Source organism: Haliotis asinina, chromosome 13, assembly GCF_037392515.1.
Source record: "Haliotis asinina isolate JCU_RB_2024 chromosome 13, JCU_Hal_asi_v2, whole genome shotgun sequence".
NCBI lineage: Eukaryota > Metazoa > Mollusca > Gastropoda > Lepetellida > Haliotidae > Haliotis > Haliotis asinina.
Window position 1 is genome coordinate 37,780,092 of NC_090292.1, and position 26,973 is coordinate 37,807,064.

The following is a 26,973-nucleotide window of genomic DNA, read 5'->3' on the forward strand; positions in this document are numbered from 1 at the left end:
CGGAGGCTTCCTGTCCGAATTTGAAATAAATGCGGAACGCGCAAGTTTAATTCTCAGTTTCGACAATATAATATGTGACATGCTGGTAACCTGACGCAAGTTTTGGAGGACAGATGCTCAGCTCTGAATACGGAAATAGTGAAAGTTAGATAATCAAAGTTAATGCCACAGTTTGTGCTGGTTCCTTTGATGGGTTATGTCTGACTTGGTCAGCTGACTTGGTCACTATCAGGCTGCCTGTGTTAACAAAGCCCTGTATCATCTGTATAGATCATTAAAGTGATCTAACATTTAATTGCATGTAGTGTTGCTTGACCAGTTGTGACAGCTTGTATCCTGAGGTAACCAGCTGCCAGCTGCCAGGAGCAAGTATAGTTAGTTAGAGTAAATAAAGTCAAATATACACTGTAGAATAAGTTTTGTTTTAATTTTAGTAAAAGCTAGAAGTAAAATATGACAGTTTTGATCCAGGTGTACACTGTACCCTGAACAAGAAACCAGACTGTTAAACCACACCGATTTCCGGTGGGTCGAAGTCTTTATGTGTATCCTTTACCGCCTGCTGTATGTATTTGTAACAATTCAAAACGCTTTGATGAATACTTCATACTTGCATTTTTAAAGTGTTTTGCAGAATTTGCCTGAACTAATGGAGGCGTTTATTACTATCTACAAGTTGTTGGAAAGACCGGCGTCGGCCAGTGAATGGGCGATTATGTTTGTACGTTGTTTTTTATTTCATTTTGCACCAATATGATAGCAGGGGCACCAGGCATAGGAAGCCCTTGAACCACAAGGCTACCAGGGTTACAGCACTGCCCCACCACCAGGGAATGGAATACTACTGGGTTCTACACAAGTGCATGTTCTGAGGCATAAACCTGTCTGCTGATAAAATGTTTTGTGAAAATTGTTGGGATAACAGACGGTTACTGATAAGATAGATAGATAAGAGTGACTTCATGGAGCTGTGAAAATCTGTATCGTTAATCATGTTTCATGCCCACATCTATGCGTTAGCTGTAGTCACGTTCGTGACGACAGCACAAGGAGATACACCATGCTGCACTCCACCTCAGTTTTCCGGCGTGGGGAGGATCCTGACAGGGTCAATCAACACACAAAAAGACCACAACACGGAGGTGAGCAGTCGCAACTCTGATCTTATCAGGAATTCAGTTCTGCTGAAGACACATCTGTTCATGTGTAAAAAATAACTTCAGCATTGTGACACATATGATCGAATATTGACCACTTATCAGATATTGATGAAAAAGGTAGGATCATTTCAGCAAGTCTTTAGTGGGTACATACACAGCTTGATCTACTGGAACACAGAAAAGTTTTCGAATATTTTCTCATCTGGCGTATGGCTTACCGCAAATCTCAAAACCTGGTTTTACCACGTATTAACGTAAATGTCGCAATTGTCGGGATTGAACAGATTTCGCTGTAAGCACAAATGTGTTCCCCTGGAAATAAGAACCACGCATATTTTATCATTGAGGGTAAAGTCGTTGATCACACGGCCCTTCCGTCTAACTTTGAATGTAATGATTAGCTATCCGGTATAGCCGTATCAGATCAGCCACAGGATCAATGAATGGATCAAGCTACAGTTATAATGTACAACATTGAGTGATTGCGTTTACTGTTGACTAGTATTAGATGAGCCACGACCTGACAATTTGACCCCTTTTTTCATATATGGGAACGCCCTCGAGAACAGTCTATTTGAAACAAGGGGGAATCAGGTTGTCGTGTTAGTTTTGAAAAGTTCAGTTTCCTCGTGCGAATCGTGTTTCGAATGTTGTATCATACTACTGGCCACCTGCTAAACAGAAGCGGCACTGAGTTCACGCCATGGTCAGCGTGTATTGCACACGTTTAATCCCCGACCTACCTCATGTAAACCAAGTGTATTCGTCTACATTCCCTGCCCCGTCTACTTGTCACGAACGCGTTTACGGCGCAAGCTAATCTAATACGCGTCAAGAAGTAGTTTAAAATGACACCAGAAAGTAGCTTAACAAATAGTGGCCATGTGGGGATCGAACTAGGGTCTTTGGCATAACGTGCAAACGCTATAGTCAGTAGGTTATATCACCGCCCCACGGTATAACAGAAACCACCAAGGGCAGTCAAACAAATAGCACTACATCAGGTTGATAGATACTAGCTGTAGAACACTTACGCTACACACATAATCTGAATAATACACCCCGAGACAGTCCCTGTTGACTTTATGATGACAATTGGTCATTCTAAAAATTACTGATTTTCATACAAAACTATGTACAAGTAAATGTATGCCAGTGGAATGTTTAATGGTGAATTTATTGGTGAATCTGAACATTCAAAATGTCATTTTCCGTGCCCTTCAAGGTTAATGTCGAGTGTGACCTCAACGTGACTAGATGGCAGCCAACACTCTCCTCCTCATAGCCTCCTGTTCCTCTGAATGGGCAATTTACGCCATTCCTCACGCAAAGCAACTTCCGATTGGGTCATGTTCCATACGGGAGGCTCCCTTTGTGGCACGCGACGACCAATCATGTCCCAAGGTTAAGATCGGGGTTCATTCAGCAGTGAGATATGTCAGGGGTCTTTGTTTACATGTGACTATTTGACGAAGATACAATATAATAAGGTGGTTATAAACGATTAGCAAGAAAGGTATTGTCAGTTCTACAGGACTGGTCCACATGGTCTCCATTTGGAGAGTGAATGGGAAAGGGAAATTCATATGCATGATAACTCATTAATATGCAAATGTATGTATGACGTCAGAGGTCAGAAAGGTCAAGACATAGTGAAAGTGTCTTGTCCGCTAATGCTATCTTTAATTAAACCCTTCATTAAACGAAAATAAACAACGCATAGAGTCAATGACATCGCCATTAGGACTTCTGACGATTTAGTCATGTGATCCTGGCGGACATAGAAAACTTGTTCGTGTCATGTTTATATAACTACAATTCATACCAATAATTATTAGATATTTCTATACAGCTAGTATCCAATTTGGGAACTGCGAATCTCTTTTCGGAAAGCGCACAAAAACTGCAAAAGGTTAACAATATGTCTCACCACCCCAGGTGAGGTTTAGGTTATCACACCACATCTGTTTATGAATTATATATCTGTTTATTTACATACATCTTTGTTTAAATATCTGAAGAAATAACTGGGTATTTATAGTGTCCTGGCTGATCCATACTAAGCCGATGGCATAAGAAAAAAGGTTCACATTCCACTTCTAAATATCTCTATTTGCAAGGCCCTTTTCATGCAATGAGCATGTTTCAAAATAATATTGCTATCCTGACAGAGGAATCTTACCCAATGCTTGATTTTTATGTAATGGTTTGCTTTTATGGAATAAAATCCAAGCTCACCCCGCACAAGTAAATTTAGAGTTGATCTGTTCACCTATATATAATTTCAATATCATGTGATACATAAAAGCCCCAAGTAAGCAAACTGGTAGGTAAATGTTTTGGGAGGAGTGCGTGTGTGGTGTGTGTTTGGCGGGGTGCATCCTGTCCTGTCCCATGACCCTGATAAATGAACACCAGGGTATTTGTAGGAGGTACTATTTCAGGGGTTTCCATTTGGAAATAGAATTTTTCTTATTTCCTGAGCCGCACCATAAACACACGGCTACACACTGTGTACCAGATTAGCACCAGAGCATGGCCACGTTGTCTTATGGACTCTAGGGAGATATTTAGGAGATAAACATTAGGTGTTGGCCAATTTCCGGGTGTAATCGACACTGCAAACACACTGTTTGCACTCACTGACATCCATTTTACAGCAGTAAAATCTGATCACCTTGCCGTTTTCAGCTGGTTCAAATAGCAGCATCTGGGACAGTTCATTTTAGACGTCATTCTGACTTTACGTCACAATATGATTTGAATGATGTCACGACTGCTGACGGCGCAACAATACAATTGTGTCAGGCAAAAGTCTGCACACAAAGTTGACTCTAAGGTTTCACCCCAACACCTCAACCTCGCTGGGTAACTAGCTTAGCCTTTATCCAGCTCTCCTCCTGCGCCAGCATAAATAGCCACGCAATTATGTTTTTAAACGATCGGATAAAAGAACACGTTGACTTTAGGTTCAGTGTGTGAGCTGAACTGGACTGATCTGAGCTGTAACGGATCTGACACGACCTTTCGATATCCGATGTCAATAGACCGATCATGTCTGCATCAATTTCACCCAAACCGCAGGCCAGGCGTGCATTGTGGATTTGTCCAACTTATTTCTGGGGTCAAACGATGCCTCCGAAGACATGTGCTTCGAATCATGCCCTTCACACTTGCTATACCTACCATACATTGCTGCGATTTGATGATTATCTTTAACAAAACCATTATGGTCAAGACCAAGAAAACTGACGCGGAGCAAGGAAAGCAATAAGCCTGGCATTTTTTTCTTTGAAGAGGGTTGGGATATATAGACATTTGGAAAGTATGGGATACATAGACATATGGTAAGGTGGATCAGGGAATGCGATAGGCCTCACGATCATTTAAATATTGACATCATTATTCTCCAAACTTCTGCTCGAATTTGAGAATATGCATGAATTTCCACACTTTTGCACATGTGTAAAACCATTACCATTTAGATGACAACTGGTTTAGATAGCAACTAATAGTTTAAGGTTTAATAACAGGGACAATTATTGTTACTACAAAATTGTTCTCATTGAACGGTTTTAGTCAACACTGGATATTTTGTTGCTAGGCCAGAAAGCTGAAATGAGACTGGCAATTAAGCCATGACACGCTGTGAACAAATCTGACAATGAGTTCAGTTAAGGACTACCAAAATAGCAAAGCTTGTTACATTAAAGAGCAATATGGCGGATACTCTTGCCATCACTCTTACATATTCTTAAAATTGTCACTCATTTTCAGGATGTTATCAATTTTCATGCACATTCTCACCTTTGAACAGAAGCAGGTTTTGTGCATGATGGTGCCGAGTAGTATGTATAATGATGGTGCAAGACCGCAAAGCAAAAAGCAAAATGTTAAGTACATAGGGATTTCCCAAAATGCAAAGTGCATTTGAGTACATCTAGAGACACTCTTTTACCACGGATAGTTTTGGACACAACACCAAGGCAGGTATACGAAAAACAAAATGGAATCCAGAAGAAAAACAGCTGTTGATGGATCAAGGAAAACCACTGGAGGAGGTGCACCCCAATTAGAGACGTACAGGTACCCATGGATATAGAACAATGCTGGGAACCAAGCTATTGCACAAAGCCTACGCCGAGATCTGATTGGGTTGTTTGTGCTTTTGGGAAGCGAAGAAGAAATACTACACATTGCAAGCACGATGTATGCGAAATCGGGGCAGCTTCAAAATGGCCGAAATCCAGACCCTGCTGGAGAAGTGTCCCAGTGGGTCCCAGAGCGATCAGACTACACCTTCTACTATCGCTACCAGATCCCTCGACAATTTCTGGAACTCTGTTTGCTGTGCTTTCACGAGTACGTAGATGACAAAAAAAATCAATTCTTCTATGGCTACCCTGCAAACCAGTTTCAACCCTCATCGTGCAAACTCCAAATCTGACCAGAATCCAAGGACAGACACAAAAACTGCATGGACTGCCTCGCTGCCATATTTGAACTCACCAATATTTGATTTGGACACCTTGACTTGCAAGTGCAGCACCAGTGTTTCCACTGACATTTTCAACAGCCAGTCATCATGACCGACTGTCTTTAACTTTATCTAACATTCCCATTTTTTTCCCGGTCAACTAATCATGTAATAAATAAATAAAGATAACACTCTCCTAATATTTTCGTCTTTTACTTCCAAATATTTCTGTGGCACGTTTCACATGCTCCTGTTTTCTGTGGGTGTTGAGGAGCATCAGATTGTTCAATCTGTGTTCTGACAGCTGATTCCAGATGGCTGTGTGAATCCTCTTTTGAAGACTGAAACCACGCTCGGCTCGTACGCTTGATACTGGAATCACCAGTGCAGCTGAAGCAAGGGTTTTGAAGTCAGGGTAAACATCACCATATTCACGAGCAATTGTTTTGCATGTTTGCTCCAAAGTCATAGAGCCAAAGCGGACCATGGTACTCTTAAAGTGTGGGAAATCCCCCTGCATTCGCTTGCGGTCTATTTATTGGTTGAATAACTGTTATGTCACCTGCCACCTGGCCAATCTCTGGGCAGAAGTGGTCTAACAGGACGGTCATGGAATCCCCTCCATGTTCAGATAGGTCCTCTTTACTAGGGTATTTTGAGGAATTGAATATGTTGTCAAACTATCCTCTGGAAATCTATTTCTCAGTGACGTGCATAATTCTGCTACCTCGCTTCGAGATTTCTTGGAAACAGTGATTGACCTGTCATCAGCGTACTGTAAAGTCACACCCCTAAATACCCTACCAGTGTCAGTACCAGCTGCGTTGTGAAGAAAACCTGTTCCCTCGGGCCAGGGTTTTGTTTAACCTTTGAAGTGCATCAATAGTGGAATTCACTATAGGCATGACCATGCCAAGATTTAGAGAGTCTTTCTGAAAGAGTGTAACTAATTTGTCCATGTAATACTGGATATCTGACGATGCATACGTCATTGCAACAAATCCATACGTTTTGATTCCTTTGTTAATGTTTTTCGCGACAGGGTTGTTTCGTTCACTAGCCTGCGCCTCTATCTCCATCACAAGTGCCGGACAATTTCTTTTTTGTTGATTCAACCGCACACCCTACCGACAACCATTGAACGCAACAGGGTTGCTTGACACTGGAAAACTCACTCTCTTCCAAAACTTCAGAAAGTTCGTGCAGTCTATTGTACCAAACCACTGAATATTCATAAAGTTGATATAACTCATTCAAGTTTTTCTATTGTCTGCGACAACGTTAGTTGTTTTGGACACATCTGCCGATGCAAGTGCCACCCTATGTGCTATGCAATGCACATGAATCAGATACATGCAGGCAGATGTCTGTAGACTAACACCAACCCCTGTCCAGCGGACTGTCATGACACTGGCTCCATCGGAACCAAACCCATCAACACGATTTTAATTAATATTCCAGGGTCACCCATGTAGGAAGGAATAAACTTCATGAACTGAAGCCAACAATTGGCTTACTTACTTGGGCTGTCACTCAAGATGTGATGAAGTAACCCTGAAACCACCAATGCGTGATGTGCGTTGTTAACGAACGTTTTTCCCTCAGACATAATATATAATAATAGGGATATAATTTTGATTATAACATAAAATGAGGGTCGATAGTGGGGGAGACCCACACACCCCAAATGGGGGACTTACAGCTCTGGTTGTGTTGACTTGCAGCCCTGGTTGTGGTCTCTTGTTGTCGGCTGTCCCGGCTCAATTCCTTTTGGGTTCTTCTTCTTGGTGACTTGTGTTACAGGGGTGTGGGGGGTCCCCACTTGGGCTGTATCCACCGGGCTCTCCACTGAGCTGTTGTCCACCGATTATGTGTTGGGTGTCCTTACTTTGCTGTCCGCAGGACCTTCCATCTTTTATAATATACTGAACATCATTGAAAACGCACCACCCCTAAAATTGTGGATTTCTAAAAGCAGAAGTGAGCAATCTATGTAAATTTTACATATTTGTGTAGACCAATGTTTGATAAAGAAAAGAAGCAAAAAACAATCAAGCAAAACAGTGAAGATTTAATGCAGCTGACAATGAAATAAAGATGGGGTCAAAATGGAAAGTCAGTAGCGTGTATGACCCCCGTTAGCAGCAACACAAGCTGTGCAACGTCTCCTCATTGAACGGATAAGTCTCTGAATAAAGTCCTGAGGCACTGCATTCCACTCTTGCTGCAAGGCATTGTCGAGTTCCCCAAGGTTGTTGATCTGCGGACGACGTGCGAGGCGTTGGCCGATGTAATCCCACAAGTGTTCGATGGGTGACAAATCTGGTGACAATGCAGGCCAATGAAGTAGAGGAATGTTGTTGTTAGCCAGATACTGTATCGAAACACGTGCGGTGTGGGCTCGTGCATTGTCATGTTGAAATGTGTGCAGATCTTGATGCTGGTGAAAGAAGGGAACGACGTTGTTCTGAAGAATGTTGTCACGGTAGTAAACGGCATTCACTCTGCCACGACAAACAATCAGAGCGGTTCTGTGGTGATAACTTATCCCTCCCCACACCATAATGCTGCCTCCACCCCACCGATCGGTTTGCACAACACAATCCTGATAATAACGTTCACCCCGTCGACGCCATACCCGTAGACGCCCGTCAGCATTTCGCGAGTGAAAACGCGACTCGTCGGAGAACACCACACCATGCCAACGTCGTAACAACCACACACGATGCTGTTCAGCCCATTGTCGGCGTTCACGGCGATGCCTGTCAGTCAGGATGGGTCCAACGTAAGGGCGTCGACAACGTAACCCTGCCGCACGGAGACGGCGTCGGACGGTGGAAGCGCTGATCAAACCACGTCGACCCTGGACAGCCTTGGCGGTTCTGGCAGCGGGCAAGGTTCGATCCCGAATATGGCGCCGTACAATGTCTCGATCTTGACGAGGGGTGGTAACACGTGCCTGACCTGGGCGTTGCCGGTCCCTGCTGGTTCCTGTTTGCTGGTATCTGTTAGCAAGCCTCAGAATGGTCGAATGATGACACCCAAATCGTCGTGCAATGTTTCTGCTTGAAGCGCCGACCTGCAACATACCCAAGGCCTGTTCTCGTTCCTCTGGTGACAATCTTGGCATGGCGAAAAAACTTTACTTACGAAAGTACTGCGAAAATGAGAACGGTTTTGTGCCGAAGGTCATTTATACCCCTGAACAGCATGCTTTCTGCATGCAATTTGTGCCCTTCGTGTGTGATGTGCATGAATTTTGTTGTTTTCATGTGATGTGTTCGATGATGTGTTCGAACGATCCGTTTTTTTACTGTAGAGCGTTATTTACGATCTAGTGTGTTATTATCAAAATTCCCACCATTAATTTTCCATTTCCAAAAGATTCTATTGCCTTATTTCAAAATTTACAGGTGGTGCGTTTTCAATGATGTTCAGTATATTATTGTTATTATTTATTTTATTATATTTACAATGCTTTGCTGTGATGATCGCTGCCGTCATCAGGGCCAGATACATGCCATATTTGTGGTATAAAGCACAACTTATATAACTCAAGGCATTATCGATAAACGGGTCGTTCTCTAAGTCCTCCCACAACTAGAGACGACGTTCCAGTAGGATCGGTACAAGGTGCGACACTATGCCGGTGTAAATCTGGGTAATAGTAGAACCTATCACTTTTGTCATCTCAGCCCCGAGTTGTGCCTCGTATCTAGCGTATAATTTATTGATTTCCTCATCCAACATGTTCTGAATTTTGTCAGTAGTGATGGTGTCGCCTAAATATTGCTTTCCCTTACCACCCACGACTAGCGTTATCAGTCTGTCTCGCTGCTTGTTTTCCTCAGGAACCGTCTGCTCTAGTAATTCATCACACTCCATTTTATAATATAGTACTCTAGTTTTTATTTTTAAAGAATGATATCCAACATACGCTAAATACATAGAGACAAAGATTATTAACATTTACTAGGTCAATATTAAAACATTACTAAAAATTACTAAAACATTACTAAAAATTACCAGATAATTACTAGGCCGACAGCAGGTCATTACTAACATTTACTAGGCCATTACTAACATTTTATGAAAATAAAAGCCGAGCGCTAGGGACTTGCAGTCAGCTATCAGGGGTGTGGGGTCACCCCACCACGTGCTAATCCACTGGCTAGGTCGGTTTTCAATACGGGCTTGGCATGTTTAGTTTCAGCAAGCTGTTTCTTCACCCGTTCCCGTTCTGATTTACTCATGACATCGTTCTCTCTCAAACACTCCTCAAACGAATCCCTGTCCTTGCAGTGAAATAATGCCACCCAACGCGTCTGCTCTCTCAACTCAACACCGAGTTGAATTTCTGAGTTAGCACCCAGATACTGTGATTTGCGTGTCGGTCTTGTTCATGTTTATCTTAGGACACAAGATAACGATTTTTTCAAATACTCCCTTATAATATCCCTCCAACAAATTCAGCATGAAAATGGTCTTAACACAACCCGTCTGCCCGCATATAATAATGCAGTGTGGATCATGGGGGAGACCCCCCATACCCGCCAGTAGACTTACTGTGGTTACTTGCGGTCAGCTTTCCGGGGATGTGGGTGTCCCCCCACTAATAGATGGCTTGTACGAATCTCCCATTGTCTATATTAAGATGCGCATCCATAATTACATATAAATATAGTTTCAGTTTCCCACGTGATTGAGCCTTCTTCATTAATTGAATGGTTATCCCTTTGACTCCAATTTCGATGCGGTGTCCACTACCGTGTAGACTGCTGTCATCCGTCGATCTCATATCCAACCATAACGCGTACTTTGTAGTTAAGTAACCACCGATATTCACGGAGTATAGATCAAGGTCACTGGCCACGTTTCATCTGATCGCCGGCAGTTCCTTTATTTCATTACACTGCTAGTATGTTTTCATTCCATGGCTAAATAATTGATTAGGCACTCCCTCTATGGTTACTTCTACTTTGGTGATTTCTGGATTGAAACATTTCTCGCTGTCTCTTTCGAATGGATCATATTCCTCCACGGGTATGATCAATTTACCTTTCATCGATCGCGCGGGCACATTCATATTGATATTCCAAATGGTGTCGCTTTTGTCATGTGGTACCATACTGTGACGCAGTATCCTATCGTAGAGAAAGGTCATATTCCCAAAGTACTGATTTTGAATCTGCCTGGCAAAGTCCGGACTAGTCCCCATGTCAAACTCCAACAATATGTTGCCTATCTCATCACCGTTTGGCGTACGCACAACTTTGCTGTAATCATTGAACGTGAGTTCGTATTCCAGTTCGTCACCCAATGCGGCTTGATGGCGCATGTGAGTTTAGCAACTCAGAGTCAAGTCGGATACAAAACCTGTTCCCATACGCTTCGACAATTGCTTTTACACTATTCGGCAGTATGGTTGTTTTATCTGGTGTGAATGCGTACCCGATACATAAACTATTCGATCTTTTGCTGCCGAGTCCCTGGTATACGCTGTTTTGTGTTCTACCTCACTTTACCACAGGTCTACATAACAGTAATATATATCGCTGTCATCTATGCTAAGCACCTCGTTGCCGCTAATTTTTATAATGACCTTCTTGATTATAGCACGACCCACATTATTCACTAGCTCACGTTTGTCGTTACCTGAAGTCAAAGTGATGTTAAACGCCAATTGTGCCGTACCAGGAACTACGATGTCCTTCTCACCCAACCAGCTAACCAACAGTGTTTGGTTCTGGTCTGTCTTGCTGGGGTTGTTCATAATAGTAAGCGACTTGCGCACAGCTTTGACGCCTAGTGACTCTATAAATCTTCGAAAAGGAATTAGCTTTCTACCGTGTGACCGTGCTTTCTACCGTGTTATATATTATTAATATTTAATAAAATATCATTTCAAAACTATGGACGATTTTGAGATGGATGATCTTGGGGCTACTGCTCCTCGTGATGTTGATTACTTCACTTACTAGTTCGTTATTGAGCAACCAACTTTTGAAAACAACCATAAACGATTATTACAACGGATAAAAAAACGATAGAAACTACGTTCAGCCTCAAGGTGGTGACTATTCGAAGTCTACCTTAGATGATTATGGTGTTCTACGTCTTAAGGATAACCCGCAGGTTGACCTCGTTAACAAACGCTCTAGAAAACCACTCGCCTTGCCAACTTTAACCAGTCGCCATTGGTACTGAATTTATCCATAAAAAACTAAACATGCCAGATTACGGTGGCAAAACCTAAGATAATGGGGGTTGCCCCATACCCGCCAGCCAACTTCAAGTCCCTGTGAACGGCTTACCCCCAAGGGACGTTCTAGATCTGCAAGCTACCAGATCCGAACTTGTTGCGGATCCTGTGGATGTGGGGGAACCCCACGGTGACATTACACAGTGTGCTACAGAAGTGTCTGACAGCGTACTAGGAAAAACCGTTGCCAGGGTTTAAATTTCCAATGAGGGAAATGTACGGCCTAGATGAAGCTTTGAAACGCGTAAGAGGATAACTCGTGAACAACATGGGAAAACTGAACGAACTTGACGAGCACATAGCTTTTGAAAATAACAAACTTAAGGAAACGGATGATGAGGGTGATAAGCGCCATGTCACGGAACGACCATGCAATTTAGAAGACGAGAGGCGAGAGGCATACCCAATTAGAATCTGCTTCCTCGAACCGTGAACAACTTCGAACTTAGATCAGACACATTCAGGAAACAAACGATAGAATACTGAACGAGGAAACAACTTTAGCCAACAGGATACGAATATTGTTCTGAGAGAATCATTGCCAGCGTTCTGACGGCATTGGGGTTGGCTGTATCGCTGACGGGGGGCTCACCAAGTGGGGCTACCCGTCACCCCACACCGGGTGGTGACGTCACAGGCTGGGTAAAAAACCATCTCAAATCGCTCAGTGAAGCCCTAGCTAAACTAGCTGGAAAGGCCGCAGAAGCCCTGCCTGGTATCCCAGGAAGTATTGTATTGTGGCTGCTCAGCACGTTTGGTAAATCTGTCGCGTGGCTTGGTCAAAATCTGTGGGCATTCATCGTCGCCGTGGCTGAACTGGTGTACGTTGCAGATAGGAAGGTACTGCGGACAGCTTAGAAGTGTGGGGGAACCCCACTTAGCCAAATAAGGCACAAACCGACTGCAACACATCAAATGGCCAGAGCTGTTTTACGATCGATATGTTGCTGGTTGACTGCCTGCACAAAGGGGTGCACCTGCCGGTCAGGCAATGTTTGTACCCTTGGCTCCGGTGGTGGTTGCACTATGCCAGTTTCACCAGTATGGTGGTATGTGGGGGTATGTGGGAGACGTTTATGTCAGCATTAACACCTAATTGTGGCCCGCTGTGGCGATGATTATTTCGAACACATAGTCTACTGTTGAGCTGGCGTATTGTAACGTGTCCTGGTATCGTTCTATAGAACTGGGTAGATCTACCGGTGATGCTATTGCATCCTCAATATTAGCCACAAACTGTTTCTGAGCGTCGTAAGCGGTTCCCTTACCCATGATGCCAGAGTGTGTCTGTGAGTGAGCGCCAAGAATGGCCCACACGTACGTTCTAATAGAATCGTTTAAACAGATAACGCCGGCGCGTGTGTATCCTTTTGATGTATCCAGCATATTTTTTTTTTTTGCAATCATCACCTGGCCCCTGTTTAAACCTCCAAACGCGTTAATCCTTGTTGTCGTCAAAAGCCAAGTAACGGTCATCCCACTCGTTTGCTTTAAAATAGTGATGCGACTTGTAACCCGATTATTTAACCACATCGTAGCTGGCTTCCACGAGAGATTGATTGTGAGCGATAGGAATTCCTAATCCAAGTTTTGGTCCTGGCAAACGCCAGTCCATATTCGGATCAACACCAAATTCATTAGAAACTCGTTAATATGCCCGTCTATCGTACGGAATGTTTATTGCATTCCATGCCTTATCCTGAGGTATTGGTGCGTTTATTTCTACACAGATTTATGTGATCCTTTTTAGGGTAATGTACTTCGGGTTTATGCATATTATTATGACATATCATTTATATTATGAACTGCATCTTACGCTTCCGGATATAAAGAACGGTGAGACCTTTCAACTTATGCGTGCCATTGATAACACGTCTGGCCAACTCGAAATAGACCTGTGTGATATCACCTACTACCCACAATGGATAAACATCAGAAATAAAAATGATAATGTGTTGAACGCTAGTGGTTCGCAAAACGCAATAGAAGATGGTTACTACAGCATGTGTTCTTAGGAGCCGAGTTTAAAGTAAGTGACTCAAACGGAACAGTAGTGTTAGTCAACCGGAGACGCTAGTATGGCAAGCCATTTTCACTTTTATTAAGGTATTAAAGATATCTTGAATTGTTTTAACGATATCTTAAACTGAACTGAAGATATCTTGAATTGAATTGAAGATATCTTGAATTGAATTGAAGATATCTCGAATTGAGATAATTATTGATATCTCCAATGAAATTAAAGATATCGCGAATTGAATTAAGGATATGTTGAATCATATTAATGACATCTTAAAAAGAATTAATGATATCTTGCATTGAATTAGAGATATCTTGAAATTGATTAAAGATATCTCAAACAGAGAAAATATATGAAGGAATTACTGATATCTGAAATTGTTTTAAAGATATCTCGAATCGAATTGAAGATATCTTAAATTGCATAAGAGATATCTTGAAATAATTTAAAGATATCTTGAATAGATTCAATTTCAAGATATCTTCAAATTCTTCCGGCTACATATCCTTAAATACTTCTGGTTTGGAAAAAGGCTGGTGACCATGCATGTACACCTCGCACATGCCGAGTGCCGAGAGGCGGTCCTGTACTGTCAAGACATGATCCTGCATCGCGGTCGTGAACACCGCTTTTGTACATCCTACACAGATTCGTCGCTATATGACCGAAATAATGCCAATGCGACGTAAAAAGTCACCAAAACCCTCTTCAGATTCTCGTGGCCGACTACCCCTCATATTTTCTCGTGACGTTCTAGAAATATTTCACGTAGGGTTTTGACTAAAACGTTGATATCGATGTACTCCCAGATATCATATTTTATGACCATGAATTTAGATAATAATAGGGCGGTAAACTGTTCAATTCTTGTATCAACGGTAGCGAGGTGGCTTGCTGACATGTTGTGTGCATGCGCCAAGTTTCTATAGTCCGTTTCTGTATGTGTTCAGCATAGGCGGCACGCAGTGCTAGCAATTAAATATTCCCCAAAGTTAGATTTCAAAATCCAAGCAAACTTAAATTCACGATAAGCAATTCAATAGTAACTGTTATTACAGCCATGAAGTGCATTTCTCTGGACAGACTCACCGGGTGTTTACATTACAGTTTCACTGACCCATGTGCCAAATCACAGGGCAATGGTCTAAAGAGCTGTGGTTGCGAGACAATATTTGTATATTCAAATTTGTACATTTAAATCAAAGCTGTTTAGACAATAAGAACCTAGGAATCCATTAGCTTTATCTCTAATATCAATATGTTTATACCTTTAACAGGAATCGGGTTAGATGTATACTAATCAACATACATATACAACGATCTTATGAAAATATGCGTCAGAAAAAGGCAAATATATTAACTTAAACATATACTCTATAGTGTGTGTGTGTGTGTGTTGTGTGTTGTGTGTGGGGAGTGTTACAATTGTATAAATCATTTATTGGCATCGTTACAAATGAAACCCGTCATTAAAACTACTCATTTCGACATTTAAATGCCTTAAATCGACCTTTTTGACAAATTTTAACTTGCGATTCAACCAATCGGAGGGGCGGACTCCGTGAATTTATGTGATTTATACCTATGTGGGGCACTGTAGAATTCATGTACATTTCTGAGGATAATTTGTCTTGTTTACTGGTTTGTCTAAACACAATTTCTCAAATTGAATTTAACCCCTGACGCCACGATTTTTGAAAAAATAATAAAAAGTAACAAAATCTAAAGTAAAGTTGGTTTTTTTTGTCATGATCAAAACAAATCTTAAACGGCATTTTCTATCTTTAAGCAAGGGAGGGTCCAGCCATCGGATTTAAAATATACCACGGGCTTCTTCAATGCTCGCTTCACAAACAACCAATTAAGCAGGAACGGCGGGTCCGACGGATGTTTGTGCATGGTGACACCGTCACCCGACCCCTGGCTTGAGGGCAAAACAAAGATTGCATGTTTTTGTTGATGTCGAGAAATCAGCAAAAGTACGGACTTGTTACACATTTTATATACGTGTGTCAAGCTAACCGAAAACCCTTCCTTACATGACGTCACAGCGGTTCGCTGGAGTGTTCTGGCGACGGATGTATGTAACCTGTTTGTGGTTTCGTCATAACGAGCAAGAGGGAAGCAGACGACTTTTTGGACACTTTTAATCACTCGGTATTAACTAACCACAAGCTTTTCAAAGAATGAATTTGGTGTTCCGCACAAAACTAACCAGCAGTCTTTTATATGTTAATGGTTAAAAGTGTATGAAAACCCCAGAAAACCCCAGAAGTTTATTCGTTCTTTAAAAGTGAAAAAGGGCGAAAATGAAAGCTCGAATGAACATTGCGCACCGCCACTGTAGAACACTATCAGAAACAGACTATGAAAATGCGGCGCATTGCCACATGTGTTAGCTCGCTAGCGATGATACAGGAACTGACTCAAAAAATTACGAGGGGTAATAGACCACGAGAATGTGGGTAGAATTCATACAGGCGGTGTTTTCGGCCGCGATACAGGATCATGTCTTGACCGCATCTCGGCTCTCGGCATGTAAGAGCTGTACATACATGGTCACCAACCATTTCCAACCGGAAGTATTTACGGATATGTAGCCGGAAGTATTTGAAGATACCTTGAAACCGATATTCAAGATATCTTTAATTCATTTCAAGATATCTCTAATTCAGTTCAAGATATCTTCAAATCAATTCAAGATATCTGTAAAACAATGTTAGATATCAGTAATAGCAAGAACTGAAGATATCAATAATTGAATTAGAGATATCTCTAATTGAATTGAAGATATCTGTAATACATTTGTGGATATGTACCGATCATTTCAAGATATCTAGAACTGAATTCCAGATATGTTGAATTGAATTCAAGATATCTTGAATTAATTCTAATACAATTGTGTACACTATGATCGTAATTGTTTTGCAGATATCTTTAAAACATTTAGAGATATCACGAAATATTATCTTGATATCTCTATAACATTTTGAGATATCAGTAATTCTATTTTGGACATGTGAAATTAATAAGAGATATCTTCAATTATTTACAGATATCTTTAAATCATTATTGATATCTTTAAATATAATACAGATATCTGTAAAACAATTGAAGATACCTGTAATTCCTGAATAAATGTGAAAACGGCTTGCCATACGCTAGGGCTGTCTTCACTTGCAATACCCCTGGCCAGAGCATCAGTGGCTCTAAATTACCAGATCTAATTCTATACCACAAGCTATGCGTTCATCTCAACCAACTTAACACAACTGATTATATACAAAATGAACGTCCTTCCACGTTGTTTAGGGCTGTCCCGGTTAAAACAGAAAAATATAATGAGGGTCGCACCGAATCATTTTCATCGCGTCAGTATAAAAAATTGACAAGTGGTAATATTTCCGAATTCAAGGTATCAATTTTAGACACAAGAAATAATGCTGTAAATATAGGTTACCTAAGCATAACACTACATATACAATAATAGCTAGTAATCAAGGACCAGGAGTGTGAATGAAAAGATGTATTAATGTTGTTTATCAGATCTAGGTGATACTAGAGGGTTTGATGATGCAGGAATAGATGGTGAAATATACGCTTTTAATGAACAACATTTACAAACGAGTTGAAGTCCCAGCCGCTGGTGGATATGGTGGTAATTTTAACCTAGATACTTCAGTATGAGCAACGACGCAGATGAATGGTTAATATGATTAATCGTTCGGTGGTAAATTGTTTGATTTAGAAGACTTTGATAGGCCTACAGATACTTAGCAAAACAAACCATACCATCTAATACGCACTGATTACAACAAGTGGACGATGATCTCAATCAACTGGCTTCTCAACATAACACTAATCTCCCCATACGTTTTCATGGAAAACAAAGACCACTACCTAAACAAAGTCGTAAACAACGGAACCCTGCTCGTGGCTTACGTCCCATCACAGAGACGTAGTGTAATCATCACAACAGTCTCCAGTAGAGCAGCCCACATAGAAGTGTAAACCCGGAGAGAACGCAGTATTATAGTTGGTTACTGAATTCGATGTTGTAACCACCCTCCTAGGAAGTCTCTCGAAGAATTCCACTTTGGCAATACAAGTTTCCCTAGGTGAGCCACCACAGAGCATTATTGAGATCATGAAAGGAATCAAACTCTTGTAGGCTAAAAACACCAGGGCCGCGCTTGCTCAGTTTACGTACGGGCGGGAGGTGTTCCACACACCAATTTGCGAGATGTCACAGTTACAGTGGAAGACACCAAGATTTTTCTAACTGAGCACATCAGTTTTATTGGTTTGAAGTTCATACACGAGACATTATCAGAAAAACAATCTGAAACTATTTTCTGACAGTATTATATAGATAATGGTCACCAATGTAACAGTCAGTGATCTAGGAGACACAGTGGATTTCACTTTACCTGGTGAGGAAGACACGCCATACATCTTTTACTTTAAAGACGGAGTATACAAACGAATGCCACGACCAGATTTTTACAGAGCTTGAATGGATTAAAATAACACTAACCAACCCTTACATCGTTTCTAAAAGTTTCCAAAGTTATTAACAAGGGCATCCTTCTCACATACTTTCGTCCCAGTGTGAACTTTTATATACAAGTGTTACGAATACCAGATTACACTGGTGGCAACATGTTAGCCCCAGTCAACTCGGATACCAGTTTGACCATTTACCCTCTAAATGAATTCCAACGTAATTATTATTTTTCAGCTTGTGAGTTGAGTCCATTTTGTATTAAACCATATCTCACAAACAGTCCCACCAATCCAAGAAAACTTTTAATTGGTATTAACACATCTTGGGATAAAAGACATGAGAATAAACATTATAAAGGTTATCCACCATCAACAAGCCTCTATGGGGTTCGTATTTTGATGGTGGAGATGTTCATCTCTCACCCATTTGCCTGTATGATAATGTAAACCTTATAGGCTTAAAGCACTTTCTTCCAAGATGACATATAATTAAAAATAATTTATAGACTATATAATAGACAAACAGAATGGGGCTGTGTCCGATCGTAGATGATGAAGGAAAAATTAAAGGAAGTGCAGGCGAAATCAAACACCAGGTAGAACAAGAGCGTGATACCCGGGCTTCACTACGTAAAAATACAATAGAGCTTTAACCTACATAGTTTGCACTGATACCACACTAATGGCAGCTAGCGTGGGACTAGGAGCAGTAGGAGTTGGGCTGTTGACAACAGTCGTAGACACGCCAGTGGTGTTAGGACTTGAATTAGCAGCCGTAGTGGCAGGAACATTTGGGTCGGTGTTTAAATTTGTATCCCGAAAATTGAATTATAAAGCAAAGAAACACGATGAAATTAGAATGCTTGCTGTATCAAAGTTAAACACAACAGAAGATCATGTTTCCACCGCACTCAATGACTCAATGATAACAACATCTCAGAAGGGGAGTTTCGTTTGATCCTAGATGAAGTACAAAAATACAACAAAATGAAAAATTTAATTAGATCAAAGGTTCATAAAACATATTCTATAAGCAAGGAAAAAAAAGTACATACAACAAGGGATACAACAAGCTCAAAGGCATTTATCATGGAAACCAACAGCATAATAGGAGATACATGTTGACTATATATATAAATCAATATAATGGGAGTGCTCGATAGCCGGCTGCAAGCCACCACACCACCACCTGCTTATTCACACTATTAGAGATTTGTTCACACCTATGTATAAGAATGGAATTGTGGTGTGTTGAAAATATATCATTGACTGACGTGTCGAACCAGGGTCCGCAAACACCAGTTTTGGTGGAGGTTGGGTAGAAGGTAGGTAGGAAAATATAGTTATAAAAGTATATATATACACACACACACACACACACACACACACACACACACACACACACACACACATATATATATATATATACACACACATATATAACTACACAACTGTATTGACTGTGACGTCAAGACAAAGGTGTCATAACAGCCTGTTTAACTGAAATCACTTCTCCCTGAAGATACACGATAGAAACATGTTGGAGAAGATCTGTGTTGTGTTATTATTTCGGAAACTACTTTATATATAAAGAAAGTGATGAGAATACCAAGCGCACAGTTGTAGATATATAAGAAGTAGTTTCCAAAATAATAACACAACACAAAGGTGTTAGATTACCTAACAAATTTCATTTGCAAAGAAAGCAACGTCTATGGATTACCCAAAGTACACAAATGTCGGGATATTAAAGGTAAATGTGAAAATGCTACTGAGAACTACAGTGAAACAGAACATCCTAATGATTTGACATTTAGGCCTAGCTGTGCTACACATCGGTTGAGTAATTTTATTGACATACTGCTTAAACCTTTTATTACAAACGTTCACAGTCATACTAGAGATACAATGGATTTCCTGAACTACCTACCCCAACAAACGCAAGAATAAAACAAACTCGTTACTTTTGATATGAAAAATTTATATTCTAATATCCCACACAATTTAGGAACTGAGGCTATATCATTCTGGTTACACGAACATCCAGCATTACTCCCAACACGATTCTCAAAGGAATTCGTCATAGAAAGTGTTAAATTCATATTGAATAATAATACATTTAATTTTGATGGAGAACAGTATAGACAAATAAAGGGTACAGCAATGGGAACTAAAATGACACCCGCGTATGCCACGGTAGTTTTAGGATATTTGGAACGAACTCTGGAAACCAAAGTGAAAGAACAGTTAGGACCTAAAGTCGTTGAATACTTCAGAACAATTTGGCGACGTTTCCGTGACGATTACTTCATGTTATGGCCCTTTGGAGATGAAAAGGTAACTTTGGTTCATAACATCCTAAATAACTTGAACAAACATTTACATTTTACCATGGACTCAAATTACTCTGAAATTCCATTTTTAGACACCATGGTAAAACTGTGTGTAACAGATATATATTATAAACCTACAGATACTAATCAATATCTACATTTTTCACCTTGCCATCCTAGTCATATAAAGAGAAGCATTCCATATAATTTAGCAAGACGAATCTGCGTGATTGTGTCTCAAATACCGATAAGGAAGAATTAAAATCATATCTACAGTGTCGTTGGTACCCAGTTTTCCTGGAAGATGGACCACAGGAAGGAATGAACATAGACAGAAAGACACTGTTGAGGGTTCGTGATAAACAAATAAATAGCCTTGTCAGTCCGGCCTATGTGTCAACACACAACCCCAGGAATCCGGAACTTTTTCATATCATAAGACCAAATGTTCCAGTCTTAAATGCTGATATTAAAATGAAACGAATTATGGCAAATGTAACTATGATAAAAAGTAAACTCCAAAGCCGTAACTTAAAACATATACTGACACGTGCCAAATTCGACGCATGTATTAAACCTACAGAATGCAGACTCTCAAAATGTAAACGGGGAAATGTGGAACTTGTGAGTATAAACTTGAAAGCTCATATATTTCATTCAAAAACAGGAAACAAATGTTTCATGTACGCTCTAACATGGACTGCTCCGCAAAACATGTGGGAGACAGAATGCGCGTCCATAAACAGCAGATTAAGGACCCAAACAACAGGTGCATCCCCTTAATGCTCACATCGACAAATGCGCAGCAGGAAAGGAAATAAAATTTAAAATATTCCCTTTTTACAAGATGAATACTGCTGATGCCATGCTTCATAAAGCTAAAGAAAAGAATTCATAAAAGAATTGTGTCCATCGTTAAATCAGTAACACAATGTATTGAAATTATACTAGTTTTTCTTATGCTTCTGTTCTATTAGTGTCAATGTTAAAGCCGCAATGTGACGTCATGGCAACGCCGCGTCATAACATTTGTATACAGTTGTATTGTGACGTCAAGACAAAAGTGACGTCATAACAGTCTGTTAAACTGAAATCACTTCAACCTGATGATACACGATTGACACATGTAGGAGAAGATCTGTGTTGTGTTATTATTTCGGAAACTAAACGACTTCTTATATATATTCATCCAAGTCACGTAATTATCGTCAACAGTCCAGGCGTGGAAAGGGGGATGAAAGGTGTTTTATCGCAATCCTGTAGAATGCCTTTCATCAGACGTGAAAAAAAGCAGTGTTATGAATAGAACTATGTGTAGCATGCTACCCTGCAGCCCAGTTTGAGTGCTCTTGAAAAACTCTAAGTCCCCGTCCTTTCAAAATGCCTTTGTTAACCCTTTGTAAAGAAAAGCGCTGAATATAATTCAGTTTCTGTCATGACGGCGAAAGTTGATTTTTCAATGATATGTCGTTCTAGCTTTTTTCTGAAAAATGTAACGTGATGAAAACATAAACCTATACAGTTTGAGTTAAGCTGGTGTCACATGATGTATAGTTCTACTACAAAGCGTTTTATTTTTTTAAAAAAGCTGATTAGTCCATGTAGGAGTGTGACTACAAAATGCCATTTAGTAAGTGGTCAAATGTACCTTTGAGTCATATCGTGCCCTCTCCATACAGTGGTTATTGATGGTGGGTAACCTTGCCTTATTATGATTCGGCATCGTTTATTCTCATGCTTTTTAAACCAAAATATTCTAAAGACCACCTAAAAGTATTCTTGCCTCGGAAATTACGTCTATAATTAGTGTTGTATGTGTTTTCATACCATATGAATCCAGAAATTTGGTAATCGTAAACTAGTATACTGTGAATGACTTAACTGGCATTCAAAACCCAATGCTGTTTTGGCAAAACCAACTCAACTCAGGCAGTCATCTTGTTTCATGTTTATTATCAAACAAGACGGATCTTGAAGGAAATAAGTGCTCCTCTTCCCCAAGATAAAGCGTGGAGTATGATTAATAACCCATACGACAAACGCGTTTACGAACGTATTTGTGGAGAGTTTATGATTCCAACGAATAAAGACTTTCGCCTTCCCGGTTTGAACCACGGTCTCGGTAAAGTATACATGTTCTTCTACATGTTAAGAACGTATAGGCTCGGTTCTATAAATGGTACCTATAACCCCCACCGTCATACATTTACAGGCCCCACAACGAATGAACAGATCCATGTCAGCCGCATAAAGCAGATCGATCCTTGGGCAGCCACAGCCTGCACTAACATGATCTCAAAAACATTGAAAGGATTCACTTGCGCTGGTATCACCCGTTTTGAACGACTCTATTCGAACGTGCGTGTGAGCTATTCTCGGCTCACAGACGCAGACGCATTCCGGTATCATAGGTAAGGGAACTGCTTACGACGTGCAGAAATAGTTCGTGGTTAACATTGAGGATGCTATTGCATCACCGGTAGATCTGCCTAGTGCTACAGGAGCAGAGAATCAATAAAATAACGGGCTACAACAATGAAATAATCATCTCCACGACCAATCTGAAATTGGGTGTTAATACCGACGTCAACGGGGGGGACCCCCACACCCCACTATCCACAGCCGCTGAAACGGGTATAGTGACATCACCACCAGAGCCAAGGGTACAGAAATTAACCCGACTGGCAGGTCCCCCCACCCACCGTGCAGGCAGCCAACCTGCAACATACTTTACTAAGAAAGTGAAATCCCAAATATGTTGCTTGTTGGCTAAAGTTGTATCCTCGTTCAGTATTCTATCGATTGTTTCCTGAATGCGGCTGATCTGAGTTCGAAGTTGTTCATGATTCAAGGATGCAGATTCCAATCATGCACGCCCCTCGTCTTCTAAATTCCTAATTCGTTTCGGGATACAACGATTAATATCCTCGTCTTCCGTTTCGCTGGGTTTGGTTTTTTCACGAGTTACGTGCTCATCGAGTTTGTTCAGTTTTCCCATGTTGTTCATGAGTTCGCTGCGTACGTGTTTCAAAGCTTCATCTAGGCCGTACAGCTCCCTCATTGGAACTTCAAATCCTGGTAATGGTTTATCCCAGTACCTACTCAACAGTTTTACGACGCTGTCAGATGCTTCTGTAGCACGCTGTGTAATGTCAGTGGAGGTGACTTGCAGTCGACCATCCGCAGGACCTGCCACAAGTTCTGATCATAAGGTTTGCAGATCTTGAACTACCGTGGGAGGTAAGGGGTGTCGAGCTCACACTCGCCTGTCCGCACTGGCTTGCAGTCGGCTAGGGGGTGTGAGGGGAACCCCAAATTTTGGTTTTGCGCCACCGTAGTCCAGCACGTTTGGTTTTTCACGTATAAATTGGCAACTTGCTAGAGTTGGCAAGGCGAGTGGTTTTCTAATGCGTTTGTTAACGAGGTCAACCTGTGGGTTATCCTTAAGACATAGAACACCATAATCATCTAAGGTAAACTTTGAATAGTCTCGACTTACAGGCTCGACGTAGTTTTTATCTCTTTTTAATCCATCATAATAATCGTCTACTGCTTGGTTTAGTAGTAGTGTTCTCACGAATGGAGTAGTGAATGAAGTATCTTCGTCGTCAACAACATGTGGAGCAGCAGCAGCTCCAAAATCGTCCATCTCAATATCATCCATATTCTGAAATTATATTATATTAAATATTAATATGTATAATGTCTTACGCTAGAAAGCTAAATCCATTTCGAAGAATAAGAGAACCACGAGGCGTCAAAGCCATGCGCCAGTTGGTTGCTATTGCAAACAACCCCAGCAAGACAGACCAGAACCAAACACTGTTGGTTAGATTCCCAAACTTGGGTGTGAAAGACGTCAAAGTGCCAGGGATGGTGCGATTAGCATTTAGCATCAAGTTAGATGTAGAAGGCGATAAAACTGATATCGTGCATAATGTGGGTCATGCTATAGTCAAGAAGGTCACTATAAAATTAGCGGCAACGAATTGCTTAGCATAGACGACAGCGATGTGTATTACTGTTACACAGACATGTGGGAAAGTGAGGGAGAATGCGATAATAGTGCATACCAGGGAATCAGCGGCAGAAAAATTGAATAAGTAAAGTGTTGGTCATGACTTCACACCAGATGAGCTAAAGTATCAGATAGAGAAAAAAACAATCGCTGAATCATATGGGAACAGGTTTTGTATCCTGCTTGACTTTGAGTTACTAATTTGTCACGCACCGTTTTACCAAGCTGCATTGGGTGATAGCCTGGAATACGAACTCACGTTCAATGATTACAGTAAAGTCGTGCATACGACAGGCGGTCTCCCTGGTAGTTATGAGATAGACAACATCTTATTAGAGTTTGACACGGTGACTAGTCTGGATCTTGTCAAGCAGATTCGAAATCGATACTCTGGGAAAATGACCATCTTATACGATAGGATACTGAGACATAGAATGATAATGTGTGACAAGAGCGACACCATATGGAATATCAACATGAATGTGCCGGCGCGACCGATGAAAGGTATATTGATCATACCTGTGAAGGAATACATCACTTTCGAGAGAGACAGCAAGAAATCCAGAAATCACCAAAGTAGAAAAGACCATAGAGGGAGTACCTAATCAGTTATTTATCCATGGAACGGGAGCGTACCAACAGTGGGATGAAATAAAGAAGCTACCGGCGATCAGACGAAACTCAACAACGTAGTCAGTGGACTGGATCTATACTCTGTGAATATCAGTGAGTACTTAACAACAAAGTATGCATTATGGTTGAATATGAGACCGACGGATGATAACAATCTACACGGTAGTGGGCACCGCATTGAAAATGGAAGTGAGGAGATGACCATTCAAATAACGAAGAAGGCTCAATCACCCGGTAAATTGTATTTATATATATATGTAATTATGGATGCGCAACTTAATATAGACAATGGGAGATTCGTGCAAGCCATCTACTGACCTGCGGCCGGGAGTGTTGGGGTGCCCACCACACTGCACCACTCTCCACACTGTGCTATTATATGCGTACAGACGGGTTGTGGGAAGACCGTTTTTGTGCTGGATTTGTTGGAGGGATGTTATAAGGAAGTTTTTGAAAGAATCGTTATCATGTGCCCTACTATAAACATGAATAAAACGTACAAGGAAAGAACTTGGGTGATGACGGACTCGGACGTACACAAATTTGACCCGGGGACACGTCTACAAGAGTATTTAACATTGTTTCACAACCAATTTAAAGGAAAGCCGACGTTGTTCATCCTGGATGACTGTAGCGCTAACAGAGAGATAACCAAAAAGAGACATGTTGTCGTATTTAGCCTTCTTAGTTGCCGACACGCAAACCACAGCATATGGGTGTTGACGCAAAGTTTCAAGTCGGTGTTGAAAGACTTGTGAGAGAAGACGCGTTGGGTGACATTATTTTACTGCAAGGACAGGGATTCGTTTGAGGAGTGTTTGAGAGAGAACAATGTCATGAGTAAATCAGAATGGGAATGGGTGAAGAAACAGCTCGCTGAAACTAAACATGCCAAGCTCGTATTGAAAACCGACCAGCCAGTGGATTGGGGAGTCCAGCGGTGACCTGCGGTGGCCATAGTTTTTAATAAAATGTTAGCAATGACCTAGTAAATGTTAGTAATAGTTTATTAATGTTTTAGTAATGACCTGCGGTCGGCTTAGTTAGTAATGTTCCGTAATGTTTTAGTAATTTTTAGTAATAGTTTAGTGATGTTTTAGTAAAATGTCTGTTTTTGAAGTTCTAGTCGTGTGTAATCTAACCTTTATCTCTATGTGGTTAGTGTTTGTTTGGTTATTATTTTTCAAAAATACAAACTAGAGTACTATATTATAAAATGGAGTGTGATGAATTACTAGAGCAGATGTTAGTTGCAGAGGAAAAAAAGGACAACAAGCAGTGTAATAGACTGACAACACTAGTCATGGGTGGTAAGGGAAACAGTATTTAGGATAAAACATAATTGCTGATAAGATTCAGAAAATGTTGGATGAGGAAATCAATAAATTATACGCTAGGTATGAGGAACAACTCGGGCCTGAGATGGCAAAAGTGATAGGTTCTACTATTACCCAGATTTACACAGGTATAGCGTCGCACTTTTTACCGATCCCACCGGAACATCGTCTCTATTTGTGGGAGGATTTAAAGAAGGACCTGTTTATCGATAATGCCTTGATTTGTG

At 40.9% G+C, this 26,973-nt stretch overlaps 1 protein-coding gene across 1 annotated transcript in view; it reads left to right on the forward strand.

Moving 5' to 3' along the window:
• Positions 1 to 923: 923 nt before the first annotated feature.
• The window catches only part of LOC137259815 (uncharacterized), a 55,988-nt gene continuing 29,938 nt past the window's right edge, over positions 924 to 26,973 (forward strand). The window contains exon 1 of the mRNA XM_067797432.1: positions 924 to 1,142. Coding sequence (XP_067653533.1) covers positions 993 to 1,142 — 150 coding nt within the window. The 5' untranslated portion in view covers positions 924 to 992. The remainder of the gene's footprint in view (positions 1,143 to 26,973) is intronic.